The following is a 19,530-nucleotide window of genomic DNA, read 5'->3' as shown; positions in this document are numbered from 1 at the left end:
CAGTCACTGTATCGACAACAGTCACTGATTCTTTTTTTCTTTTCTTTTTTTCTCCTCCCCCCCCCCCCCCCCCCCCCCCCCCCCCACCTGGACAGGCTCACAACGCTACAAAAAGAACTGTGCGCAGAAAAATAGGGGGTCGGGGGATGTGGGTGTGGAGGACCAGTGACTGACACACAGACCTTCAGACCTTCTCCACAATGCTGTGTCAATCTACTCCTGCATGCTGAATCAGCTAAAACTTGCAGCATTAAATCCTGTCTGACAATAATAACAACAACAACAAAAAAAGAAAAGAAAAAAAAAGAAAAAAAAAAGAAAAAAAGAGGCATGTCATAATTTCACCCACACACACACACACATAAAATCAACACCACGTCACTGCCACACACAAAACATCAGCAAAGAAATCACAAGAAGACATATGATTAAAGCAGTTGAAAATTTCTCAGCACACAAATCATTAGAAACAAAAAAAAAATTTTTTTGAAAAAGGAGGGGGTTTCTTTTTTTTTTCAAATGTTTTATTTCATAAACAATACACACTTAAACTGCCATACTGTTTTCTTGAACAAAGTTACTGCCATAAGAACAAGTGTCATTTTCAAAGCACTTTTGCACTTAATACTTCAGACTTCAGAAATATCCTATCAGCTGTTTTCATGGTACATGAGTACGTTTTTCCCTTTAACCAAACCCACATCCTGCATATTGTCTCAACAGAGACATACTTTGTGATCAACCAGTCAGGCATATACAGTTCAGCATAAGGTGTGTGTGTATATATATATATATATATATATATATATATATGTGTGTGTGTGTGTGTGTGTGTGTGTGTGTGTGTGTGTGTGTGTGTGTGCGTGCGTGCGCAAGAGAAGATCACAAAATTTTGCTTTTGTTTCATGTGCATCAAAATCCAAGGTATTTCCAGCTGTTACAACATGATTAGAATTTGTCCTTTAAAACTTTTGCAGCAAACAAAATATGCATCAATTAACACTTAACCAGTAGCCCGATGAACCTGCAATGATGTAAAGGTAACTTATGGGCAAAAATCAAAACAGTATACAACTGGTACACTTAAAAAAAAAACACACACAAAAACTGTTTGCTGACTGCAACAAAAACAAACAAACAAAATAATAAAATTCATGACAATGGCATACTGCTATCAACTGTCAAAATCTTTGTCAGAGACATTCATTCAACTAAAGAGGTCACGATCTCAACTCCAACATCTACCACCACATGGCTAACCCAAAACAAAAGAAAACAACTCTTTTTTTTTTCTCTTTTTTTTTTTTTTTAAGAAAAATACACAACCAATGCCTGATGAAAGTTCAAATAAAAAATTTGAAAACAAATTCCTGACTGAACACATCAAATGAAATGGAGGTGTTGGCCAAACCACAAGGTGAAGAAGAAAACCCACCAACTGAGGTACAGTCTAAAATAAATAAAACAACCCCTCCCCCCCCCCCCACCCCCCAGCCCCACACCCCCCAAAAAACCACCCAAACCTGCAGCATTCTTAATGGTAGCTTTTACTGAAATTAAAGCCAGCACCACACACCCAGTGCAAAACATTCACACTGCCTTTGCACAACACTGAATAGCACACATCTGTTATCATCAAAAGAAAAACAACCATCAAGTTTTGCACTTTTTTTTTTTTTTTTTTTTTCATTCCCTTGAATAATATGTGGTTTGCTGCCTATACTACTAATTCATGTTTTCTAATAAAATAAAATGAAACAAAATAAAATTTTCAAAAAAAAAAAAAAAAATCAGCCTTAAAAGTACCAGACTGACCAGTTGAGTTCAATCAGTCAGCGCAAACACAACTGCTCTCACCAAGCAGCTGTTCAAAACAATGGTATCAAAATGTATAGAACATACCTTCTTTCTTTCTTTTTTTTTTTGTTGTTGTCAAGTGAAAAAAAACTCACAAAAGGGACACACACACACACACACAATCTGTGTCCTCCCTTCTTCTCTTGCACATCATTAACAAACTCAACTGAAGCAAAACACACATGAATATCCACACGTATACACACACTCACCTCATACAAACATTTTTTTAAAACATGAAAAAAATTAAAAAAAAAAAAAAAAAAAAAAAAAAAGCTTTCAAAGAGTTCTTCTACTCTTTTTAAGTAGGCAACCTCACACTGAACTAAAACATGCGCAATTGCTCCAATATCAAGATACTGACAAAAAAAAAATTTAAGATAAAAAAACACAAAAAAAAAACAAAGCCTTGATTAATCATAACAAATTTTGACTGCTTACAGTGAAACACAACTGCAACGAAATAAAAACCTCAAACCATGGGAGTAAAAAAAAACCCACCAGAACATGAAACATTACCGGAAAAAAAAAACACTGACAAGTACAATTTCATTTTCCAAGCATGTCATTAACATAAACAAAAGTAGTAACTACATTTCGTTTTCAAAACTTTGATACATACATACATACATACATAACAGATCACTTTAATAAAATTCAAGCTCAATCATACATAAAGTGAACTGGAAGCTTTCTCTATACTATGACATCTTCAGAGTGAAAATAAAAGAAGGTAAAAAAAAAAAAATCAAAAAAAAAAAAATCAATGACAATAAAATCTAAGTTCTTGAGGTAGTTGTATGTTTTACTCACACCGTGGTGTACTATTGCCTAAATATATATGCAGTGCCGAGTGATTGAAAAAAAAAAAAAAAAATCTCATCAAATAGCAGTCATGTATCCAACAATAACTTGAGGAAAAGTGTACGTCATTGTCTCGATTTTGTGCATCCTACGTTACACGGTAATGTTTCCTTTTCTTTTTCTTTTCTTTTTTTCAACCTTGCACATACATGACAGAACCGAGACCTGATCAGCTGTTACTGGCCACTGCCCAATGTATGTCCAAATGCTAAGCAATGTACCCTGATTGTCAAAAATGATAATGATATATCAAATATACCCCCCAGCCACCACCCACCCCTCGAAAAAAAAAATAAGAAAAAAAATATATATCCAATACAAAGAAAAAAATCCTCACAGAAGTAACCATGGCACTAAATATGCATTCGGTCATTGGATTTGATGAGAAAAAAACCCAGAAACAATGATAATGAGAGCATGTTGCTTTCGGACCAGGATAATCAGATCTCTACCTACACTGGTATGGAGAAAAACAAAGCAGTCTTTGAAATTGAATTAGGGGGGGTAAATTTAACACACATTTCCCAAACTGGATCCAGGTTTTTCTTGTTGAATTTTCTGTTTCCTACAAATTACAGAAAGAGCTGTTCATCAGTTTATTCAACACTTCTTCCTGCTTTCCTTTGTTTTCATTCTAAGACACTGTAAATTTCTGATTAAGAAAAAAAATCCTTCTGGCAATGAGTTATATATATATATATATATATATATATATATATATATATATATATATATATATTGAACACACTGGACTTCCACCATGGCAAAAATGAACTCTGAACATTTTAAGGTGAACATTTTTGTGTGTGTGCATCAGTAGTTTAGGGAAAATTTTGTTGTTGCTTTTCAAATCATCAGTCTTTTTCTAGTTTCACCTATAAAATAAATAACTAAATAAATAAATAAGAATACAATGGAATAAAAATCTCCATCACACCATTTACATAAAAACATCACAATGCACTGTGATATACATGACGATTATTATTGCATACACTGCAAATCATTGTAAAATGCATGTGTAATATTTGTATTTGTATTACTCTTTCTGTCACAACAGATTTCTCTGTGTGAAATTTGGGCTGCTCACCCCAGGGAGAGCGCATCGCTACAATGACAGCACCACCCCTTTTTTTCTCTTTTTTTTCTGCCTGCAATTTTCTTGTTTTCCTATCAAAGTGGATTTTTCTACAAAATTTGGCCAGGGACAACACTTTCGTTGTTGTGGGTTCTTTTACGTGCACTATATGCATACTACACACAGGACCTCAGTTTATCGTGTCATCCGAATGACTAGCGTCCAGACCACCACTCAAGGTCTAGCAGAAGGGGAGAAAATACTGGTGACTGCCGGTGTGATTCGAACCAGTGCACTCAGATTATCTTGCTTCCTAGGCGGACGCATTACCTCTAGGCAATCACTCCACTGCAAATCAATGTAAACTAAATGTATGATTTTTATGTTATCTTCACATAAAGTAAAACTCTTGTCTCTTTAATTATTTAAGTTAAAAAAAACAAAAAACAAACGTTTTGTTGTTGTTGTTGTTTTAAAATTGAAACATTGTTCATAAAAAAAAAAAAACCTGTATGACATGGAGGTCAACAGTAAAATATATTTTTGAAGCATACTTTAGTAAAAATTAAAAATAAAATAAAAACATACCTTTGAAGAACCTTATTTCTCACCACATTTTCTTCCCCATCACACACATATTGCTCAATTCTACTTAAAAAAAAACAAAAAAACAAAACAACCCAACATAGTCAGCTTTAAAGACAAGAGACGTGCTTACATTCTGATCATTCTGATACACAACCACAGATAGAAAACCATAGTGGTACAATTTTCCCCCTGAAAATCAAATCAATCACAACACACCCATGCCATGTAGTCCTTCTCCCCACACCAAATCACTAATGTAATAATATCAATCATCAACGTATAAATTTAAAGTGGTATCATACAGATAGAAAATAAATATATTCTACTAGTACAAGCAGCAGTCGCTATACATGACACGAACATACATTGAAATTTTCACAAGCAGTGACTAAAAAGTAGGGTATACACCAAACAGAAACAGCAAGAGCACAAAGAATACAACCTTGACAGCCATACTCATGGAGTAACATAATTTAACTGGCAAAATGATTTTTTATTTTAATTTTTTTTTTTTCTTTTTTTTTTAGACAAGAGAGTGAAAGTAAGTAGAAACAAGTTTTAACAACACACATTCATACGTCTAACTGAACTGAACATGGAGAAGTAGTAGTGTGGGGGAGCGAGGGGGGCGGGGGGGGGGGGGGGGCCGGGTTGGGAGTTGGGGGAGGGTATGGGGGGGGGGGGCAAGGGGAGAATACAACCAGAACAACTATTGACACAAATATACAAGATCTACAAAAAAAAAACCCAACAACAACAACAAAAACCATACATTGGCCAAAACACTGTCCTTGGCTCTGACGACATATCGCTTAACAGATATACACAGCTCGCCCACCTGTCTTGCCAACTGCTCTGACAAAATAAAGCATCGGTACGTCACACACCTTGCCGGCCTCTGTGTGTGTACAGAACCAGGCATCACACGGCTGGCTATCACACACACACATCTGATGGACTGCTTTCTTCAGTCCACACTCATTCCTCGCTCAGACAGAAGCGCTAAGACCTTGCAGTTCCCGAACCCCTCAAAGATGCAAACTTCCACCAAGCGCCGCTCACTCCAAATAAGTCTCTTTGATTTCTGCGTCTTATTCTTTTTTTACTTCTCTTTTTTTTTTTTTTTTTTTTTTTTGAGGGGGTTGTGTGTGTGTGTGTGTGTGTGTGTGTGTGTGTGTGTGTGTGTGTGTGTGTGTGAGGGGTTGGGGGTGGCGTGCCAAAGCCTGTTTTCTATATATATGTATATCTATATAACATGACAAAGAATATTTCTAATCATAATCTGATGATGATGAACTTGGCAGCTAACTGTTAAAAGGCATTAGATCTGGTTATCATTTGTTTGTTTGGCTTAAAAAAACAAAACAAAACAAAAACCAACTGAACCTCCTCCATTTCTTTCTTGTTACATCACCAAAACAACTTATATACTACCATGAAAAACTGTATTTCATTTATCCCCCCCCCTTCCAACCCCGAGCTTGGAAAACATCCAGCACCATCGACAGACCAAACCCAGCCATGTCAATGTTTTCTTGGCTGGCAGTCAGGACATGCAGAACCCCTCTCACGTGTATTATAAAAACTAAAATGAAAATGTCAGCACTCAGCTCCCTGAATGGTAGGTACAGCTATCAAAACAAACTTTATCGGAAAAAAACAAAAAAACAAAATGAATACAATAAACCCTGAGAAACAAAACTGGATTTTTAAATGACCAGTTCCAGGCTTTCTCTTTTTTTCTGATTTTTGTTTTCAACCATCTCGATGCTAATTTATCTACGACTTTCCCTCCACACTCCATTACCAAAACAAAATGAAAACAAGCAGCACAAAAAAGTAAAGGTAAGAAAAATTGAAAAGAGATTACACAGTTAAAAAAAAGAAAGAAAAGAAATGTTTCCGGACTTTTAGTCCATTCCTCATAGAGATGTTAGAGAAACTGATCTCTCACAAAAAGACAAGATGGAAATCTTGATGATTGGTGTGGTGGCAAAACTTTGAAGGGAACGGTTTTCACTCTTTCAGGCAAAGGCTACCAGATTTTTCCACATCTGCCCTTTTATGATTCATCATCATCATTATCATCATCATCATCATCATTATCATCGTCTTTACAATCCACTTCTTCACCATCACAATGACACAACGACCACAATTGCACACACTACATTTATCTCTCCACAGGCTTCCTAACGAAGGTGTGGTGGTGGTGGAACCAAACTGCCTGAATCCTTTCTGTCCACAGCCTTCAGCTCTGTCACGTCCACTTCCGTAAAACTCTGGACGCTGACCTTGTGCACAGCCGACACCCAACCAGACACATCGACTGAATCCAATCAGTTCATGCCATAATGTGTTCTTCCTCTCTGTCTCTCTGTCTGTCTCTGGCTCCTGTGTCCATTCCGTGTCAGCATGCACAGAAGGAAACACAACTCTTCCTGCAAGTTCCAGGGCCGACCACTTGTATCATCACTCTTGCTGCACCTCACTTCACACTCCGCTCCATATCAAAGGCAGATAGTAGCGGAAACTTCCCGATCAGGTTCTCTTTTCCAGCCAAACCGTTATTTCTGGTGTTTTTTGTTGTTGTTTTTTTTACCAGCCACCCGGTCCTTTCGTGGCTTCCAAAACAGTATTTTCTAACCTCACACAGTACACCCACTCAACTTGTGAAGCTTGGTGTGGTGGGTATACTGGTTCTTTGACTCCTTGTTCTTCAAGCTTCACATCACTGGCTGCTGTTACCTGGCATGGGGTGACCTAACATCTGTGTCAGCGATAATGCTGTGGTCATCTGCCACTGTTGACTATGGCAAATGGCCTCTCACATTTGTTTACCATCGTGTCTATGTCGGCAAAAGCTAATGTCTGTGTCATGTCCGTCACAGGCTACAGCTGCGGTCTGTTAGATGTCTGTCTCTGTCTGGTTGCTCTGGTTAAGTATGGCTTTACCAGTTGTAGCCACTGTCTCTAGCCTGTTCATATTCATAGTCAGAAATCTCTCCATCACAATTTCAGCTAAAACTACTTGTAGCCTGTTAAAACACTGAAGCCAAAGACTTTTTTCATGGCTAAAAGGGCTGTTCCCTCTGGTTGTTCAGCATTCATCAAATGTCGTGCCTTATCTTTTGCTCCCTTCTTTCCCCATTCTGCTAAAGCAACCGTCCAGACACTATCCAGTCGTTTTGGTCATCTTATCTCGTTGGCCATTAATTCATTATGTGTCTCTTTCACTCAGTGATTAGGCCTTCACAGAAAGTTAGATACAAAGTGCAAGTCAGCTGACTAGTAAAAAAAATACTGTTGTTGCCATTCTGTTGTCTCTCAGATTTGTCTTCCACAGCATAATGCTTTAGTCTGCATGCTACAACCAAAAGTCTGCTCGTTCCTTGTGTCTGGAATTTGTGTGTAGGTCTGCGACAGTGTTTAGTCCGGTCGCCATTGCCTGCAGCAAGTGCCCTGCATCCTATGTGCAATCAATGTGTCCTTGTTACATTTAAAAAGAAACAAAGTAAAAACCATTTCTGAACAATTAGCATAAGTCAACTGGGTGTTTTCAAGAAGACTGGACTTTTGCGAACAGATTTTATCAACTGTTCTGATGGAAAACAACTGGAACAGTGAATACAGTCCAGCAATGTCAGCCATATAAACAAAAGTCATTTTTTGTGTGATGAATAAAACAATTTCATGTTCATAACTGTTTTCTTTTCAAATCCATACCAGTCAAAAGTAGAAGACCATAGCATCAAGCCACTGTCAGTTCTGTTCTCCACTGGCAAAAAAAAGAATGGGAAATCCAGTCATGGTTTTCCACACATGCCTTCTGTTATTTCACACTGAACGCAATAACTGTCAAATAAACCTTCCAGTCTTGTCTTTTTTTCTTTTTTTTGTCCAGTCACAGTCAGTACGAGTACAGGACAGATGTGCTGTTCCCTGCTGGTTAGATCTTTCACCTGTCACAAAAAAAAAAAAGAAGAAAAAAAAGAAAAAGAAAAGTTCTCAGCCATCTCGACTAAAGGCCTCTCTTTATCTCTGACTATCAAGGCGTTTTTAAACTCTGCACCCAGCAAACCAATCCCAGCTCCTCCTCACTGAAGGGTCAACCGACCGACCATTCACAATAACGTTCTGTGCAGTAGCAGCAAGAATTCTCTGTCCAAGAGTGATGATAGCATCGTCCAAAACTTTGAAAAAACTCTCCACTGGTCCAACCACTCTTAAATCCTCACCCCATTTCAAATGAAAAAAAAAAAGAGAGAGAGAGAGACAGACACAGACAGAGAGAGAGAGAGAGACAGAGGGAAAGGAAAAGAAAAGAAAATTTTATGCTCAAGAGCAGTCGTCGTCAAAGTGACACAGTGCATGTCGTTCTCCATGGTGACAAGTCAAGCACCAACATGCTGCTGAAAAGAGGCACACAGTGAAAAGATGTCATCATCAAGATTTTTTTTCTTCTTTTTTTTTTTTTTTTTTTTGCTGTAGCGTCGTCATCATCATCCACAGTGGAAAATAGAAAAATCGTATTGCTCTTCATCCTTCTTTGAAAAGTAGTTGTCTACCTTGGTTAAAAAAAAAAAAAAAAAAAAAGAGAGAGAGAGAAAAAAAGTTTTGCGTTGTCGTGGTGGCAGTGGGAGTTGGCAGGATTGTAGAGACCTTGGGGAGTGGGGGAGGGGGTATGGGATGGGGGGTAGGCAGTAGGGGGAGTTGGGGTGGGTGGGGCGGGGGTGGGTGGGCGCACGTCAGTGACAAGCGTCGTGTCCAGGACACAACATGCTCCCCCCCCCCCCCCATTCCCTCCCACCCTCCTCCAGGAAGGCGGCACAGCGAAAAGTTCTGGAGCTGCTCGACCCACCGTCTTCCTGTATGGCACTCTCCTACTGCCCTCTGGTGGCAACTTGCTTCCCACCACAAGTTGCCTCGCATGCAGTCCTGAATTCTCAACTCTCAGTTCCAGTACATCGGTGCTCTAATGTCTTCATTGTCTCTTGTTTCACAATTTAAAAAAAAAAAAAAAAAAAAAAAAGCTCTGGACTGAGTGATGTGTCTTCAAGTGGTTTCCAAGTGTATCTATAATAGTGCTCTTTTGTTTGTTTGTTTGTTAACTCTCGTTTTGTTGACTGGCGGAGGAGCTCACAAGTATTTAACACAGCTCTCTTGCTTCTTCAAAACACAACCGCTCTGTATAAACATCCCACGGCAACAGCCACGCAGGCAGTGAGCGTCCAAGACGCCGTGTGTGCCACTGAGCCACCCCCCTGGGGGTCGTCCCTGTTACTCGGTGGTTTACGATCTCCGCCACCGTGGCCTGGCCGATTGCCTCCTGGTCTGGTGGGCCGACCGCCGCCGCCGCCACCCCTGTTGGGTTTGTCTGGCACCGTTTTGAAGGGCGGGACATTGTCGATGTCCACAATGTCGCCCTCGTTCTCCTCCGTCATCACCCCGCTGCCAGACCCACTGCCGCCGCCATGGTCACCACTGCCAGAGCCACTGACTCCTTCAATTTCTGCAGGCACACACAGACAAAAACAAACCCCGTAAGAATATGTGTGATTCCTTCTATCTTCAATATCTAAATCTGAGAAAGACCTTTTTCTCTCTTTCATTATTTTTTTTTCTTTTTTTACAAATAAACAATGAACATCATGAATATGACCATCAATACTATATAATCTAGATTACATAAACAAGAATGTGAGTGGGATCTTTCACCTTGATTATCAAATCTCAAACTGAATATGACATTTTTTTTTTCTTCTTCTTGGTGAAAAATGATGAACATGAGGATGATGATAATCAACGCTTTGAAGATAAAAAAAAAAAAAAAAAAAAAAAGCCACAAAAAAAAAAACAACAAATAAACAAAAAAACAATGTTGAAGATAAAAAAAAAAGCAAGAATATAAGTGGATTCTTTTATCTTAAATATCAGATTTCAAAACGAGACAATGACATTTTTTCTTTCCTTTTTTTTCACTCTTGGTATTAAGTGAAGTACATAAGGATGGCAATGATGATTGACACAATGGAGATCCATGTCCAGTGACTCCCATTGTATCAATGAATAGTCATCTGTTAAATTCTAGTCCATTTTATACTGAACAATACTCAAGACTTTAAAAAAAAGTATACAAAAAAACACAGAAGTGAAAAGAAAAAGAACACCATTTCGCCTTCTGTTCACACCTCCTTTAATAAGTGATTAGCACCTTTTCTTATATAAAAAAAAAAGAATGGGTTGTAAAGAGACACACAATGTATGTATGTACATGTATGTGCATTTGTATGTGAGCAAACAGACGGACTACAATTTTGAAACTGTGTGCAAAAATACATGGGAGGTAACTCACCTACGTTTTACAAAGCCCAACGAAACAAGATTATGATAAGTTCCTTCCCTTGATTCACCAACCATTTAATCATGTTCCATCCAATGCGGTGTCACAATGTGCTATCCACCCACCTAGCCGCTTTCTCTAACTCCTTTCAAATACCTCAACACTACTGATTACTGCTAACACAGACAGCGCTAATACAAAGGCCCAAGTCTTTCATGATAATTCAGCACACTCTGTCCAGGATTATAGGCCAATACAGTATCAGTATTAGTATCAGTAGCTCAAGGAGGAGTCACTGCAATCGGACAAATCCATATATGCTGCACCACATCAGCCAAGCAGATGCCTGACCAGCAGCGTAACCCAAAGCGCATAGTCAGGCCTTGAGAGAAAAAAAAAACCCATCAAAGTCATAGTGATGGGTCATTTTCAACACATTTCGGACCTCAGCATCAGTCAGATGAAGCCTTATCAAAAGCATCATAAAAAAAATTCCCTCAGTTTATGGGGCATCTATGCATATGAAAAAATAAACCATGAAAGCGCGCACACACACACACACACACACACTTCAAATTCTATTTGCAAAAAATAACTCCTGCTGAAGAACAAAGGATTGCCACAGAATTTATGAACCCAATGTCCACCTCAGAACAATTAAGTATTTCAAAAGATGAAAGAACAATTCAACATAACAAAACACTTCTTTTTTTCATTTCAAATAATTTATATATGAATTTGCTTCTCTTTTTTTTTTTTCTTTTTTTTTTAGCCAAACATTCCAACTGCCACTCAGCAACTTGCAAGTTTTAGGGGCAGCAAAAGTTCCAGGCATTCAAATGACCTTCAGCATAACTTTCGTTTTCAATTTTTTCAATACAATGAAATGAAGATAAACATAAGCTTACAGTTGGGCCAACAGTAAAGTGACAGGTGTACGATCAATGGTTTCTTCACTGCAGTGGGAAATCATCTGTACGGCTCAGTCTTTTGTGAGGGACTATTCTTCTTCTTCTTCTGCGTTCACTCGTATGCACACGAGTGGGCTTTTACGTGCATGACCGTTTTTACCCCGCCATGTAGGCAGCCATACTCCGTTTTCGGGGGTGTGCATGCTGGGTATGTTCTTGTTTCCATAACCCACCGAACGCTGACATGGATTACAGGATCTTTAACGTGCGTATTCGATCTTCTGCTTGCATATACACACGAAGGGGGTTCAGGCACTAGCAGGTCTGCACATATGTTGACCTGGGAGATCGTAAAAATCTCCACCCTCTACCCACCAGGCGCCGTCACCGTGATTCGAACCCGGGACCCTCAGATTGACAGTCCAACGCTTTAACCACTCGGCTATTGCGCCCGTCGTGAGGGACTATGACTCTCAAACAAGGAGGCAAGATTGCACTGGCTCTTAAGTGCTGCAGCTGACTGTCCTAAAACGCTCTTGGCTGAGAGACTGGGGATGTAACTTGGGCAAGACACTCTCCACTAGAATCAAATGTTAGCCCTGATAGTCGGGACAGCAGTTGTCTCCTCTGCTGCCCTGATGGTCTTAGTCGGACCTGACTGACTATCATACAAACATCTCTGCCTGAATACTGCATGACATACTGCATTCTCTGTAGATTTGTCAATTATACGACATGTTGTTTAGCAACCCACAGTACAATCTGCACCTTCAGATCAGTGCATCTGATTTTAAACAAACTATATATATATATATATATATATATATATATATATATATATATATATATATATATATCTGGTGGTGGTGGTGGTTGTTTTTAACATGATGTTCAAATATATATTTCTATCTGCGAAAATGATTTTGAAATTTCTCTAATATAAACCACTTATTACTCTCCTTGAGTGCTTTTCTCCAGAAACAGCTAAAAATGTCTTTGCTGAAAAATTGTAGAAAATATCTATGTCCATGAACAACACTTTTAGTCTACATCAAAAAAGCACTGCGTTCGTATGTGTATTTAGTGTTAATGGTCTGAAGCCATTTTCAAGAATAATAATCATCTGTATCATAAAATCAATAAAACAAAATGATTATGCCATTAATTAGGACATTCTATCCACTGACCGGTGCTAATGCTAAAAGAAGGCTCACTTTTGGGACATTGATGGGACAGAGTCAGCTACCCCAACCTCTCACACACACACACACACACACACACACACACACACACACACACACACACAACAATAATCTTTTTTTTTTATCCTCAACATATTCCAAAAGGAGAAAGAAAACTATGAAAAGAAAAGGGGAAAACACACACACACACACACACACACACACACACACACACACACACACACACACACAAGCAGCCCAAACCTGAAAGAAAGACAAAAGAGTGACACACGCACACAGACAGACAAAGTGACAAAGGCAGAGACAGTTAGAGAAGAAAAAAAGAATAACCAACAACAAAAAAAAACCAGACCAAGAGCAAGTCCAAGGCAAACACATGCAGACAAAAGGGACGCAGAGAGAGAGAGAGAGAGGGGGGGGGGGAGGGAGGTAGGGGGGGAAGAGGAAGAGAGATGGGTGGAAGACAGACAGGACATGGACGGACGGACACGGACACTGTTTTATTGCCACTGACAATACTATCCTTTGGCAAGGGTGGAAGAGACACACACACACACACACACACACACAGAGAATGCATGCATGCACGCATGCACACACACACACACACACACACACACACACACACACACACACACAACCATAACGAGATGAGCCCAAGCCACCAAAGTGGAGACGAGCCCCTCTCATCCATTACGCAGAATCGGATCAATTCAATTCACGGCATTTCATTTAATCCAGTCAACAACAACAATAAAAAAAAAAAAAAAAAAAAAAGGGGGGGGGGGGGGGGGGGGGGGGGGGACAGAGCAACAGCGACAGAGGAGAAGGAAGAAGGAGGGAGAGGAAGGGCGTGGGGGGGGGGGGGGGGGGGAGGTGGGAGAGAGAAAGGGGCTATGCTTTTTCTTCTTCTTCTTCTTCTGTCTTCTCTTCCCTTGATTTTCATTTTCTATAATCAATTCCCAGCCATGGGAGAGAAGGAGGGTGGACAGGGGTGGGTGGGGGGGGAGAGAATAGAGACACAGAAGCGCTGGGGATTTAGACGTCTTAAATTTCCTCTTTAGCAAATTACATCTCCCCGCCCTAACAAGCGGCAAAACACAAATCCTTTTTTCGGTTCGTTTTGTTATGTTCTGTTTTCATTTTGTTGTTGTTGTGGTTTTTTTCCCTCAAAATAATCAAATCGTTATTTTTGCTAATGTTTTTCATTTGAACCTTCATTTTGGGAGGCGTTTTATTATCGACCTCGTAAACCAGTCAGTCAACACACAGGGACAGAACCGAAAGTGTGACACACTAGCGGACCAATAACCAGAGAACGGGCCAGAGAAAGAAAGAGACAGAGACAGGCAGACAGACAGACAGAGGGAGAGAAAAACAAATATGAGAGAGAGGATTATTCTCTTGTCTCTCCAGCTCCTTCACACACTCTCTCTCTCTCTCTCCACCATCCCTCCCCCATCTCTACAATCTTTCCCTCCTGTCCCACTCTCTCCCTCACCATCTCTGTCCCCCCCCACCCCCACCCCACCCACCCCTCTCTCTCTCTCTCTTCCTCTCTGTCTCCACCATCCCTCACCCCTCTCTCTCTCCAATCTCTCCCTCCGTCCCTCTCTCTCCCTCATCATCTCAGTTCCCTTCCCCCACCCCCTCTCTCTCTCTCTTTCTCCACCATCTCTTTCTCTTTCCTTCCCTCCCTCCCTTCCTCCCTCAACGGTCATCTCAGCATGGCCGCAGACCCATGACACTCAATTACTGCACCCGTCTGCGCAATTCCAATAACCCCCACTCCCCCTCCCCACCCATCTCCATCCCCTCTACATATACCTTTTCCCTCCCTCAACCCTCCTCCACCACCCAACCCTCTCCCCCCCATGCTATGTCTCTCTCTACCCCCCCCCCCCCCCCCCCCCCATGCCCCAGCCTCTCTTCCTCGTCTCTACTCTGTCTGACCACCAAGAAAGGAGAGAAGTGTGTGTGTGTGTGTGTGTGCGGGGTGGGTGGGGGGGGGGGGGGGTATTCTCTCGTCTTTCTCCCTAAAAAAAATAATTGAATAAATAAAACAGAATAAAACAAAACAAAATAAAATGAAATGAAATAAAATAAAAATGAAAAAATAAAATACAAATAAACACACACACACACACACAAACCCTCCCCAGCTCTTCCTCACCCACTCCCGATACCAATAATCACCTTCCTTCCACCACCACCATCCATTGTCCCCCACACCCCCTCTCCTCTTTCTTCATCCCAGCCCCCCCACCCCCCACCCCTACCCGCACCCTAGCCCCTTCCACCCCCATCCTAACCCCCACCCCACCCCACCTTGCCCACCCACTCACCCTCTCTCTCTCTCTCCTTTCTGTCATGAGTTTTGAGCACCAATGACTGTGTGTCAGAGAAAATCAGCAAAAGAGTGAGAGGGAAAGAGAGAAAGAGAGACACAGGAAGAGAGAGAAAGAGAGGAGAGAGGAGACAGAGAGAGAGAGAAGAGAGAGAGGAGACAGACAGACAGACGGAGAGAGAGGAGAGAGAGAGAGAGAAGAGAGAGGAGAGAGAGAGAGAGAGAGAGACAGAGAGAGAAGAGAGAGGAGAGAGAGAGAGAGAATCCTTTCTGGAGACATGAGTGGATGAGTCAGCCTCCTCCTCTGCTTTCTTTCTTTTTTTCTTTTGTTTTTTCTTTAAAAATCCACTCCACCCTCAACCCATTCTTCTCTGTGTTTTCTCTATCTGTGTCAACGAAGCTCTTTGTCTGTACGTCTCACCACTCCCACACTCTCTTTCTTTCTCCACCCCCCCCCCCCCCCCTCTCTCTCTCTCTCTCTCAGCCTCTCCTTTCTCCTCAAATAACTCCCTTCCTCTCAGCATATTTCAAAAGCAATCTTTTCATACGACACATGCATAATAATAATAATAATAATAATAATAGTATTTATAAGGCGCAAAATCTTGATGAAATCAACTCTAAGCTCACACACACACACACACACACACACACACACACTACACCACACCACACCACACCCCCTCACACAAAACACCGTAACACAATACACACACAAAGCAACACAGCAAACACATTTCAACCCCCAACCCACCACCACCACCACCACCACCCCCACCCAGTCTAACTAACAGTCCCTAAATTACATCTTCTCATGCTCCAATACCATAAAAAGACCCCCACCCCACCCCCTTCCTTCCCCTCCTATCTGCAGGCTATCTCCCGTGTTTCCAGGCAGAAGAAACTGCCACAGACTGCATAAAAGACCCACTTCCAGCAAAATATTCCCTGCAGTCTTTTACAACAATCTCCCTACACTGCATGCCAGACCCTATATCGTTTCCACCACATCAAACCACTACCATCTGCTTTTTTTTTCTTCTTCTTCTTCTTCTTCTTCTTCTTCTTCCATCCACCTCCTCCTCCTAACTGCATGCGCAAATTATGAGAAGAAAGAAGGAAAAAAAAGGAAAAGAAAAAGAAAGCAAGCAAAGGGGGGAAAAAAAAACCAACAAGGAAGGATCAGGCAGGAGGGAGAGAGAGAGAAGGGGGTGGGGTGTGGTTGGGAGTGGGAGAGCGGGATTATTTGGAAAGAAAGAAAGAAAGAAAGAAAGAAAGAAACAGTAAGTTCAAAGAAATCTGTTCGATCAGCCGTTTTGATGGAGCATCCACACACACACACGCACGCACACACACACACACACACACACACACACACACACACACACACGCACACACGCACAAACACACACACACGCACGCACGCTCAAATACAGCACACACAAAAAACAACATGAAAACGAAAGGGGGGAAAAGGGGGGGGGATAAAAAAAAATAACAACAAAATCCAAAAAGTCAATTTCAATGTGATTGAATTTGAAGCTGGTTGTTGTTGTTGTTGATGTTTTTCGTCCCCCCTGTGCAACTCTATCCTTTCAGGATAGTCAAATTTCTTCCCTCTTTCCTTTTTTTTTTCTCTTCTTTCTTTTCTTAATAATAATTTTCACTTCAAATCGATCAAATCCCAGGCACTGTTTCATTTCTTTGACTAAAGTTCTCTCCTTTAATCGTTTAAAACAGAAAAAAAAAACCCACGTCTTTCTTCTTTATCCCCCCCCCCCCACCCCACCCACCCACCACCACCCATCCACCCTCCTTCAGTTCCATAATCTTGAGAGATTTTCTTTTTGACCTTCAGGTTTCTTTCTTTTCTCTTTTATTTCCTTCTTAAATTATTAAAGAATAGTATTGTTTCGGTGTTTCCGAACTTAACTTAATCTTTTAACAACAAAACGAAGTTCCTTCTTTCTTTCTTATTCTTAGCCAAAGTTTGAACAAAGCTCAGACTACTAATTCTCTAATTTTGTTTCTGTGCTTAATTAGAAAAAAAAGAAACAGGTTTCGAGGTGGGGTGGGGGGGGGGGGGGGGGGGGAGAGGGGTACGATAAAAGTAATATTTCCTGCAAAGCCTGCCTGTGTAATGACGATGATGATGAAAAGGAAGAAAAAGATAATGATGATGATGATGATGGTGATGACGATGATGATTATCATTACATTATTATCATCATCATCATAAAATGTTTGAGCCATGGCGCCAATTAGGCGCACGTAAAAGAACCAATGGCAGAGTTTTGTGAGATAAATATATTAATATCCTCCCTGAGAGTAAATCAAATACAACTGCAGACAGAAAAAAAGAAGGAAAGAATAATAATAATAATAATAATAATAATATTAAAAAAAAAGTGGGCGGCTGCACTTTGGTGACATGCTATCCCCAGTGGAGAGCAGCCTAAATTTTACAACAGCAACATGTGTTGTGACAAAAGTACTAGCAATACTCTTCTCCTCCTCCTCCCTCTGTTCTCTGAACAGTCACTGGAGCGCCGCACAGAGAGAACTGTTCAACACATTGCTCCAGGTCTAATCGGCTGTGTGTCAATGCCCAGATCTCTGCAATATGGTTTTATTTCCAGTCCATTCTGCAATCTGACGGGCGCAATAGCCGAATGGTTAAAGCGTTGGACTTTCAATCTGAGGGTCCCGGGTTCGAATCTCGGTAACGGCGCCTGATGGGTAAGGGGTGGGAGATTTTTTTCCGATCTCCCAGGTCAACATATGTGCCGACCTTGTCCCTGAGCTTTCTTCGTGTATGTGGGGTAAATAAACAAAACGGTCATAGGTAAAAAAAAAAAAAATTTTTAATGTTACATGTCTGCTGTCTGAGTGTGTATGTGTGCGTGCCTGAAATCTGATTGAATGACACAAGAAACGAATGATGAGACGCCCAGTGGCAGCCGTCAGTCGGCTCTACCCAGGTAGGCAGCCTGTTGAGCAAATGACCCCGTCTTTGTAAAGCACTTAAAGCTTGGTCTCCGACCGAGGATAGGCGCTATATAAGTATCCATATCAATAAATTAATCCATAGTTATCATTTCATCGGGGTTTTATTTTCTTCTTCTGTCTACCCCCTCACAACACAATGCAATTATGCCAAAGCCTGGGGTCTCTGCATTTTTGTTTGTTTGTTTTTTGGTGGTTTTTTTTTTTTTTTTTTTGTTCCCCATGCCCATTGCAATGTCATCAGTCCCTCTGGTGGTGGTGTATTTGTTTGGTTTTTGTTGTCTTTCTTCTTCCCCTCACAATACTATGTGCCAAAGCTTAGGGCCTCTGCAAATAATTTTCCTGTCCATTGCAATGTTAGCAGTCCGTCCGTTTTGGTGTTGTTTGTTTGTTTGTTTTGTCTTATTTTTCCCTTCTTTTTGGGGGAGTGTGGGGTGCTGTTACTTTATTTTGTTTACCCATCACAACACAATACAATGTGCCTAAACCTGGGTCTTTGCCAATGTTTTTTTTTTCTGTCTAATGCAATGTTGTCAGTCCGTTGAGGTTTTTTTGGTGGGAGGGGTTTGAGGAGTATTTCTTTTCTTATAAGTTTCTCTTCTCTCCCCCCCCCCCCCCCATTTTTGTCCCCCTCACAACACAATATAATGTGCTAAAAACCTGGATCTCTACAAAATAACTGAATTTTCTTGGCTATCCTGCAACGTTACCAGTCAATCGCTCGTTGCTTTTTGTTTTTGTTTTGTTTTGTTTGTTTTATTGTTGTTGTATTTTAGTTTTTGTGGGGTTTTCTTGTGTTGTTGTTGTTTGTTTGTTTGTTTTTTAGTGTGTGGTGTGTGTGTAGTGTGTGTGTGTGTGTGTGTGTGTGTGTGTGAGAGAGAGAGAGTGTGTGTGTGTGTGTTGTGTGTGTGTGTGTGTGTGTGTGTGTGTGTGTGTGTGTGTGTGTGTTGGTTTTCTTCTTCCCCTCACAACACAATACATATTAACACAATGCACAAACACAGCCCATCCGCCACACACACACACACACACACACACAGACACACACACACAGACACACACACCCAACTAATCAACTGACCGGTGTCGATCCAGTCGACGTCCTCCCCGTTGTAGGCGTTCTGCAGGCGGCTGGTGATGAGGCGAAGCTGCACGAGCTGGCGCGTGAACATGGTGTTGGCCTTGGAGACGTCCACCTCCACCTCGGGGTTGTTGATCTGGTTGATCACCCCGTCCAGCTGCACTCCTGGGATGTACCTGTTGGTTGGGCGGGTGGGTGGGTGGGTGGGTGGGTGGATGGGTGTGTTGGGGGGGTTGTGGGTTGGGGATTGGGG

General features: G+C 41.1%; 1 protein-coding gene across 1 annotated transcript in view; it reads right to left on the bottom strand.

The window, feature by feature from the left end:
* Positions 1 to 9,458: 9,458 nt before the first annotated feature.
* The window catches only part of LOC143288889 (glypican-6-like), a 235,574-nt gene continuing 225,502 nt past the window's right edge, over positions 9,459 to 19,530 (bottom strand). Inside the window, exons 7-8 of the mRNA XM_076597551.1 lie at positions 19,278 to 19,453; positions 9,459 to 9,899 (exon numbers count right to left, since the gene is read on the bottom strand). Of these exons, the coding sequence (XP_076453666.1) occupies positions 9,559 to 9,899; positions 19,278 to 19,453 (517 nt within the window). The 3' untranslated portion in view covers positions 9,459 to 9,558. The remainder of the gene's footprint in view (positions 9,900 to 19,277; positions 19,454 to 19,530) is intronic.

This window comes from Babylonia areolata, chromosome 13 (assembly GCF_041734735.1).
Source record: "Babylonia areolata isolate BAREFJ2019XMU chromosome 13, ASM4173473v1, whole genome shotgun sequence".
NCBI lineage: Eukaryota > Metazoa > Mollusca > Gastropoda > Neogastropoda > Buccinidae > Babylonia > Babylonia areolata.
Note: the sequence above shows the minus strand (reverse complement) of the source record. Positions and strands in the feature narration are given on the sequence as shown.